Genomic DNA, 9,789 nt, shown 5'->3' with positions numbered 1-9,789 from the left:
CTATAATCTTTTGGACCAATCATACACAATATAAACACTTTACTGTTTAGATGTTTTCAATGTCCCAGTGTTCCCCCTAAAATACTGTAAATCTGAGTGTGTCTTGACCTTTTCCACACAAGAAAACGCCGATGACATTCCATTTTCTTTGTATCCATCTTTTCAATAGAAACTACTATTCCAAAGTCTTTAAAAAAACAAAAGCCCATGAAAAATAAAATTATCCTTTTACTTTAATACAAAAACCTTCCAACCCTAGTTATGCCGCTGGTACCTTAAGAAAGTTCCAGATGCTGATTGGTAAAATAAGAGAGTTTAGATCATTGCTGAAATGCCATTGTTGTCATGGAAGCTGTGCTCTCTTGGAGAGATATTCTGTAATTAAAGCAAATGCTCATTGCTTCATTTAGACTACTTGGTCTATCAGCATTTAGCAAACCAATACTTATTCAAAGAATCAAAAGCCTCAATCATTTATGGAATAAACTAAACTATTATTGTACTGATACGGAACCTCTCACAAGTAGGTCATTCTATACATTTAGGGCCCAAAGTCGGACATTTTTCCTGTCCCTGCAACCTCCAACATTTATCATTTGCCATTCAAGTGCCATTGAAAATGACTTCAAACTAATTAATATTTGTTGAGTAGGTAGCATTCTTGGAGGAAAGAGTACACACATAAAGGAGTGCATCTTCAATTACAAAATCGTACATGTCAGACGTATAGAGACGGGAAAAAGTGGACCCCAAATTTATATAATCAATTTTATCGACTGAACGATAAAATATCTTACACGCAGCACGAATGGTTTTTATGTTTATTGATTTATTGGAGATCATGAATAATGCATTAATGAGCGGATTGGCTAGCCCAGCAGCAACGTGGTTAGACAGAGGCAAGGTGTGGGCTGTTGTCACGTGGAGAAGACCACTTCGTTGCAGTAACTGAATGTGGAAACATCGTTATAGCTATTCTCCTGTTCAGCTTCAAGTTATACTTCGAAATTTATCCGAAGTTGTCTTCGAATTTCTTAAAGTAGTTTCGTTGTCTGGTTGACGTTGGATCTCATTGAGTAACTTCCAAGAATGCCTAAATCCACCCGGTCATCAACTCCAGCAACTCCAGCTGCGAACAGGATGGATGCCGGCATTGGCAGGAGGCAGCGCGGGAGACCCCGTACACGGGCCACGCAGTCTGGGGTGAGGGCACGTCGTGTTCGGATTGACGATGTGCCGACGCCGGTGGTCAGAAGTCAGCACCCGGCGTTAGGACAACCGGAGCTGCCGATCGAACCTGCACCAGGACCGAGTGGATCTGAGAGCCAACAAGCAAGGCGGGGTGAGTCTGGGGTGTCATCTTTGCCTGCAATGAACATTAATCAGGCTTCTTTTTGCGAGCCAGCCACGATTGGCTCACTAGATAGTAGTAGTAATATTAATAGTTCTAGTAATTTTGCACGGGTTGACGGTTCCGTCTCCCAGCTTGGCGATTTTCGGCCTGTACCGGCCCCAGTCATGCCAGCACTTGAGCAGAATTTGTATAGGCCCGACCCGGTCTTTTCAGGCCAGGGCGAGGCTCTGTTAGGGTTTCAAGTACCCATTGGGGTTAAAGAGAAAATTTGGAGTGGGAAGTACATAGATCTTTCCTTACTTTTTCATGATCCGGCCGCGACTTCTCTGGTGCAACCAAGTGATAAAACATTAAAGTTAGCGCTTGAAAATGGGGCTATTGTTTGCAAGCCCGAGTCTCCTAAAAGGAAACTCGATACCATTGGCAAATGGCTCACTGCCTTTCACTCCTTTACGGCCATTTTTGCGGTGCGCCACCCTCTCTGGGTAGGAGAATTACTCAAGTACGCGGAGACGGTGAGGATGGCTGCCTCCCAATTTAGCGGCTTAGGATGGCGCGCGTATGACAAGCAGTTTCGTCTGCGCCAAGAAGCTAATCCGAGCCGTTCTTGGGGGGCCATTGACATGGAGTTGTGGGTTACGGTAGCAGCCGCTGCCGTACTCGCCAATTCCACTCCATCTGCACCACCTAGTTCTGGTGCCACTTTTGCACATCGTTCATCCAAAGGCGATGGTTTCTGCTTCGCCTTTAACCAGGCGAAGGGTTGCCACTGGGCGAATTGTGAATTCGCTCATAAGTGCACAAGTTGTAACCGTTTTGGCCATGGAGCGCTAACTTGCCGGGTAGGTTTTTTCGAGCCGAAACGGCAGCCCTCTTCAGGGATGACTTCTGCGCAGCACAAAACTGCTGGCGTAGCTAGTACTAGGAACCCCCCTCCAGCGGCTTCACAGGGGGCTAGAGCCAGAGAATCGCGTGCTGGAGCCATTTTTCGTTCTTCCAACCCCAATTAAATTTGACATTTTAACCGAATGGCTTTCCGTTTACCCCGATGTTAGAGCGGCGGAATTACTACGTGTAGGATTTTCTGATGGGTTTACTTTACATTACCAAGGTCCCCGTGTGTCGCGTGAGGCAAAATGCCTTTCCTCCGCCTCACAACAGCCCAAAATAGTCATTGAAAAGATCAATAAGGAAATTAGCTTAGGTCGCGTTGCGGGTCCCTTTGACAAACCCCCACTTCCCAATCTGCAGTGTTCCCCCATCGGCTTGGTGCCTAAACAACAGCCCAACTCCTTTCGACTTATTCACCACTTATCCTATCCCGAAGGAACATCTATCAATGATTACATACACAAAGACAAATGTGTCGTACATTATGCAACTTTTGATAGGGCAGTAGAATTAGTCATGGAGGCAGGACCCAACGCCTGGCTGGCAAAATCGGACATTAAGTCTGCATTCCGTTTACTCCCAGTAGCCCCATCTGACTATGAACTACTTGGGTTTACGTTTCAAGGGTTGTATTACTATGATAGATGTTTACCGATGGGCTGTTCCATATCTTGCTCTCTGTTCGAAACATTTAGCACTTTCCTTGAGTTCATGACCAAACAGATGGCCACCACATCGCTAATAACCCACTATTTGGACGACTTTCTTTTTGTTGGTCATTCTCTAAATGCATGTCATGATTCACTCCCAGCTTTTAAAGTGGTATGTGCGCGTTTGGGGGGACCAATTGCTGAAGAGAAAACAGCGGGCCCATCGCAAACAATTACTTATCTAGGCTTAGATATAGACTCTCACCAACAGCAGGTTAGAGTTCCTGAGTTAAAGGTGCAGGCTCTTCGCCAACAACTTTCTAAGGCACTGCGTCAATCTAAGCTAACATTGGTTGAAGTACAATCCCTGGTAGGCTCCCTTAACTTTGTGTGTAAAGCGGTCGCTCCGGGACGTGCATTTCTGCGGCGACTCATCGCTTTAACCCGGGGTTTATCTCAGCCGCATCACAAGGTGCGCCTTAATCATGGGGCTAAAATGGACCTCATGATGTGGCTTTATTTCCTTGACCATTTTAATGGGGTTTCTCCGTTTCTGACTAATGGCTGGGAGTCAAATGACACACTTGAGCTTTACACAGATGCCGCCGGTAGTATAGGGTACGGGGCGTACTTCCAAGGGAAGTGGTTTCAAGGGAGATGGCCCGAATCGATAGGTCAGTCACCTCTGTCGATAGCATACTTAGAATTCTATCCTTTGGTCGTAGCTGTTTATTGCTGGGGGTCATTTCTCGCAAATCGCAAAGTCATATTCCGCACTGACAACAGCGCTGTAGTTCATATTATTAACAAGCAATCGTCGCGATGTGACAAACTTATGCAGCTAGTCCGTTCATTCGTCTGTCAGTGTCTATGCCATAATATTTCTTTCAAGGCGGTCCATGTTCCCGGTCGATTCAATGTTATTGCTGACTCTCTATCACGTTTCCAGATGGATCGTTTTCGACAGGCCGCGCCGAGTGCGGAATTGTTTATGACGCCTCTTCCCGTTTTCCATCTCAGTCAGTAACCGACATTTTTTATCGCCTTATTATCGCCCAATTATCGACAAGTGTCGGTCGGATTGAAAATATTTCTAAATTTTCCTACACACCTATCTCCCAATGTTTTACCAGAGACGTTGGAGTCAATTGTGAATTTATTGTATATTTTTCACTACTGGGTCTACATAGGCTCTTCTACTATAGCAAATTATCCATCAGTTGTGGGCTATTTTCCAAAGTAAATAATTTCCAGACCCAACTACAGATTTCTTGTATCTGTCCCGTGCGGACACGTTTATTGCATTACGACCGCAACTTTCAGGGTCCCTAACTGCAATTCCAAATTATCGGTCGTTGGCGTTTGGATGTGGTCAACACCTATACCTGTACAACAATTCCGCTGTGTCATTTTCCTGGCGTAACTGCATGGTCATGCCGCGAACATTTCTATTTTAATTTTATCACTATGTACAGATACAGTTTGGATCGTGGGTGATTCTATTATTCGCAGAGCTCAGACGAACATGGATTGCGAGGCACAAATTCACTGGATGGGAAAAGGTGGGGCAGGGATAGGCAATTTTCTCCCACTGTTAAGCCGCCTTGATGCTTTGGCTCATGGCGTGGCTCCTACTGTCGTAGTAATACACCTAGGCACTAATGACCTTGTTTCCATTGATACTTTTTGTATGCGCCAGCGTATTAGGTTACTCATGGAAGAGTTCAGGACTCGTTATCCATCTGTCTGCCTGGTTTGGTCCGATATTCTACCAAGGCTCTTTTATTACGGCGCACAGTCCAATGCCAGTATCAATAAAAAACGGCTCACATTGAATAAATGGGCCAGGGCTATGGCTTACAGACTGAATGCGTACATTTTCCATCATCCTCAGTTTGAGTCATGTCCTTCTCAGCTTTTCCACTTTGATGGAGTTAATTTGTCCCCGGAAGGTACTCGGTTATTTAGGGACAACCTGCAGTCTTGCATAATTGGTCTTTTGCGTAGTTTTTACTATTAAAGGTGACTACATTGTCATTTCCCTGGACTGCTCGCTTTGGGGTGGCTGTCCTTCGTCCCTTGGGCCGCGCCCTAGTGCGCGGGTGGCGCGACTGTGGTCGTGGGACAGGGTTCGGCAAGCCATATTCCAGGGTCGCTGAGCCTGTCCAGTGAAATGTGTTGACATTGATTTATAATCGTTTAATTCCAAACCTTTACAACAATAACCCAGCCTGTGCCGGCTAGGGTTTGCTTCCACGAAGTCGGTTCCGACCGCGAAGCATTCAAGTTATTTATGCCAGCGAACTTTGTGTTTCAATTAAGGCAATTACTTTAAAAGTTTCTACAAGTGTCCTATCAATTTCGGAGCAATTTAGAAGGGGCGTGGATATACCACAGGTGGTTTTCGGAGTGGGGGACCGTTATTACCCCAGGTACGGTTTAAAGTGGATCCGGAGTGGGGGCCCGGTTATGTACCCCAGGTTCGGTGGGCCTGATCAACCCAATGGTTTGTAAGAGTCAGTTTGCCCAAAGGATTTCAGCAATGAAAGACTGGTATCTGGCCGTCTATTTATTTGGTGGTGCGTATGGTAAAACGGAAAACAAAACATGCTTTGATTTGGCATGAAGATTTAATAAACACATTCAGGCTGCGGCAAATCCAATATATTGGTTAATGATGTTTTGATTGTACATGTATTCGTGTCTGAGTGTAATGTTCCAAATGCATCTTATATTGTAGTATTTAAAAAAATCACATTTAAGAAGGGCGAAAAAAGAGAATAAAATTCAGTTTACAAATGTACATCCATCATACTAACCACATTTACAAACATCCATGTATCATTTCAGTAGAATGCACAAGGTTTTCATTTCCAACTTGGTTGTCAATGTAATGAAACTAATATCAATTTGATGAGACACTCAGAAAGCACTGTGAAAGAGACAACCAAGGGATTGCATGTAACTTACTATTCAACTCTCGCTTATAGTTCAAAATCACACACATTTCATTCAGTTGCTTTTGAGTATTTATTCTGGTTTTTGTACGCGGAGTTGGAAAATCTGTCTCATTCAAAAGTAAGTTGCATTAATTTAAACTCAACAATTTTCCCAATGTAATTGAAGAATCGAATAACAAAATTTAAATAATGTTTACATTTTACGCAGTAGCAGGGTTATATCTTATACTTGGAAAACACATCATACATTTACTTTGTATTTGCTGAGATGAATCTGAGAAAATTGAATTGCCTCTTGTGGTAATACTTTGCCTCTCGTTTGTTATATTTTTAAAATGTGCACTCATCCCTATTTGAAAACATAGTGAAGGTTCATTCGTTTGCTCTCATTATTGGGCCACCAGATCTAGGATTTCATAGGAAGTAGGCTGGGTGTTGAAGTCCAAGATTGTCCAAAGGGGAAGTGGTTGAGGTATGAGAGTCAACACATACAGAGACCAAAGACCTTAGCAATAAACCAAATATACAGTATTGTAGAATGTTGTTTAGGGAATGAACTTTAAAGTTCTTTGTCAGTGATAACAATGCTCGATGTCTGATGGAAGTGGTTGGTGGATACCTGGATAGCCCCAGTTGAACTAATCTGTCCTTACACTCGGTGATAGACCTGTACAGAATCTCCTGCAGCCACTACCAGCTCACCACCTGATGTAAATGTCATGCCACGTGGATCATCACATCCCTTGATCACCCATCCAATGTACTTGCCATCAGGACTGTAATGCAGAATGTCACCTGTTGGATATCCATACACAACAACATAGATGCTGCCATCACTGTCACAGCACACACCATCAGGGTGCCAATTACCCCCCTGTATGTTGCTGGTCATGTCTACTGAGAATACACTGGCACCATAGTAGTCTACACATACCAACCTTTTCTTGCCATAGTTTGTGTAGATAAGGCGGTGATTGTACATTGTCAGATAACCTCCAATCATTGGAGCAGGCAGTCTCCTGATGAGGGATCCATCTGGGTTGTGTAGAGATATCTCCTTCTTTTCTTTATAACCCACTGCTATCAGATTGCTGTCATCCACTGCAAGGCATGTTGGTTGGCTGTCTGACCCTCTACCTGGTGTGAACTGATGGAGGAGCTGATGTTGCTTGTTGAAGACCTTGACTACTTGACCATCTACAGCAAGGAGCTTGTCATCCCTGCTCACTGCAATACACCTTACATCATCAGTGAGGCCACTGATTTGTAGCCTTTGTGGGATAGGAGATGGTGTATGTTGACCATTGGGCATTGAAACTGTGAATAGTGCACTGATTCCAAAAAATCTACGGAGTGCAAGTATTTCATTGTTGGAGAGAGCTGAAACAAGCAATTTACATGAAAATATTGAATCAATTATCAATCCAATTTTTTTGAATTCAGTCTTCAATTTCCATTTCTCCTTAACACATGATCTTGCAGGTCTTGGTGATTGCTTTGCTGCAGCCTTTGGCTCTTCTTTCAGAATGAGTCTCCCAAGTGACCTCTCACCTTCTTCAAAATCCATGAAGGTCAACTTGTCAGGAACTTGCTGTGGCTGTTTCCCTGTCAATTCACTGAGGTTATGCAAGAGCTTCTGCTGAAGTTCAAGAATCTCGTAGCAACTTGCTTGATTCATGAGTTGTTTGACCTCCTCCAGCTTGTGCTCTGTCTGTGTCACCTCTTTCCTGTTGGTTGCTTGAACAGCTTCAAAAGCTTTGAGTTTGTCTTTATAAATCATGTCTGTCTCTTTTAACAGTTTCTTTTCTTCCTTTTGGATCTTTGTTATCTCCTTTTGGATCTTTGCAACCTCCTGTTTGAGCTTTGTAATCTCCTGTTGGAGCTTTGTAATCTTCTGTTGAGCCTTTTTGGAGATTTTCTTTTGAGTTTTGGCAAACATGGTTTCCAGCTCTTTGCAAGATTTGCATGTGTCTTCTATGGTGGTGCCCAATTCTGTTTTTCTTCTCTCACTTTTTCGGACCATTTCTGTGACCTTCTTCTCACATTTTTCTACTGCCTCAGGTAATCCAGTGAGTGTGTGTTTTGCATGATCAAGCACAGAGCAAGTTGTGCATATGACTTGCTGGCATGTGTTGCAGTAGACATTGAGATTCTGATCTGGATGCTTGCCACATTTGGGAACTTCTTCTCTTAGTTTACTCTTGTAGACAATCTCTCCTGATTGAAATTGAGCCAGTGTATAGATTTTATGAGATTTCATGACAGCCATACGTGCATGTGCCTTTTGACATTCTTCACACAGGAAATTATCACAGTCCATGCATCTCGAAACTGCCTGATTCTCCTCATCACAGTTTTGACATTTAATTTTTGACCCTTGACCTTCCAGTAGCTTTTCCTGCATTGTAACTTCCTCCACCAGGGCACTGAATGCAAAGTTATTAGGGAGATCAGCAACCCCAGACCCTTTCAACATGGTTTCATGTGTGCACAGAGGACATGTCAGCTTTGTACCACTAGGATCTTGGCTCTGTCTGAGGTCGTGGAGGCATTGTAGGCAAAAACTATGCAAACAGTCCAGCAGTTTGGGCTGCCTGAAACGGTTGGTGCAGATGGAGCATTCCAGATGATCCACACTAACCTTCTCCAAGTCTGATTGAGCTGTAACACTAGATGCCATCTTGACTTCTTGAAGAACCAAGTGTTGTTTTTAACCTAAGAAAATGGATAAAAGTGTCAAAGGTTCACTTCAATCTATAAAATGATCCTATTAATCATCTCAAACATTGTCAACATGTTTTGTTTTCTCAGTTCTTGGGTTTACGTAATATGTAAGTAATTCAAAACATTGACATAACTCCAATGTGCAGGGAGGCACTTGCGATTGGTGGCCCCACTGTTTAACCATGGGTGAAAAAAAGGAAAAAAGAGGTGCGAAGCCATATTGCTGTTAATTTGATGGGGGAGGGCAAATGCTCCCCTACTCATGTTCGGAAAAATGATAAATTGAGAAGATAAAGAAAAAGTTGAGGAATTTTTGGGGAAAATTTGCTTTGCCCCCCCCCCCCCCCCCCCACGGAAAAAAAATCCTGGCGACGCCCAGGTCTTTAACCCCCCCAAAATTGTTTTTAGCCCCCCAAAATTTTACCCTTAGTTATTCCCCTGAATTAATAGACAAAAGTGGAGGTAAAATGATTTTTGGCCATTTTAGTTACAATTAGGTTTATTAGCACAAATTAGCATTATGTTCATCACAGCTCCTGGTTTAAAATGTTCAACAATTTTAATTCATTTCAACGTACCTACATAGTTTCCCAAATGTTTAGTTTATTTTATAGTTTGAAACAAAGAGCCATATCTGCTATGAATAATATTTGTTTGCTATTGCCAGGGTTTGCACCATTGCGAATGTGAGTTTGGGCATGATCCCTGGCTACATGGCTTCAACCTATCCACGACTTCTGACTAGTGCCCCTTGAACAAAGACAATTTCAAATTGAGGAACCGCCACCATAGGGCTGGTCCGCGATAGCTCAGTTAGTAGAGTGTCAGTATGGTAAACTGCAGGTCATATAGGTTCAAACTCCACTTTATCAAGTTCTTTGTTCAACTTTTGAACTTTCATTTGAGATTCAAATGTAGGATCGAGGATATTTTAAGTCCTCTCTAGGTAGACTGAACACAAAGTGTTTGTGCAGATCTAAGAGTATTATGCATTCGAGCATTGACTCTCTCTTTGGTGAGATCAGTGCTGCACAAACTGGCATATTATTCCATGATTCTTAACAAATGTCATTAATTAAATACGTGAACAACATGAAATACACTTACCTGAATTGAAGTTAGTTTTAGAAAGAAATTCAAACTTATCCTTCTGAAAGATGTTGCAGTATCTGTAGTTTACACAGTTTGATGTGAATGCAATACACTGTAC

At 42.9% G+C, this 9,789-nt stretch overlaps 2 protein-coding genes across 2 annotated transcripts; one reads left to right on the top strand and one right to left on the bottom strand.

Moving 5' to 3' along the window:
- Window positions 1–575: 575 nt before the first annotated feature.
- On the top strand, window positions 576–5,201 carry LOC119726141. Its single transcript, XM_038197754.1, has 2 exons — window positions 576–1,342; window positions 4,371–5,201. The coding sequence occupies exons 1-2, from the start codon at window positions 1,090–1,092 to the stop codon at window positions 4,913–4,915; spliced, it is 798 nt and encodes a 265-aa protein (XP_038053682.1). The 5' UTR covers window positions 576–1,089; the 3' UTR covers window positions 4,916–5,201.
- A 277-nt stretch (window positions 5,202–5,478) lies between these two features.
- LOC119726139 (E3 ubiquitin-protein ligase TRIM71-like) lies at window positions 5,479–8,744 on the bottom strand. Its single transcript, XM_038197752.1, has one exon. The coding sequence runs from the start codon at window positions 8,533–8,535 to the stop codon at window positions 6,505–6,507; it is 2,031 nt and encodes a 676-aa protein (XP_038053680.1). The 5' UTR covers window positions 8,536–8,744; the 3' UTR covers window positions 5,479–6,504.
- Between the last annotated feature and the right edge of the window lie 1,045 nt (window positions 8,745–9,789).

Source organism: Patiria miniata, unplaced genomic scaffold, assembly GCF_015706575.1.
Source record: "Patiria miniata isolate m_02_andy unplaced genomic scaffold, ASM1570657v1 HiC_scaffold_2, whole genome shotgun sequence".
NCBI lineage: Eukaryota > Metazoa > Echinodermata > Asteroidea > Valvatida > Asterinidae > Patiria > Patiria miniata.
This window is presented reverse-complemented; position numbering and strand designations above follow the sequence as displayed.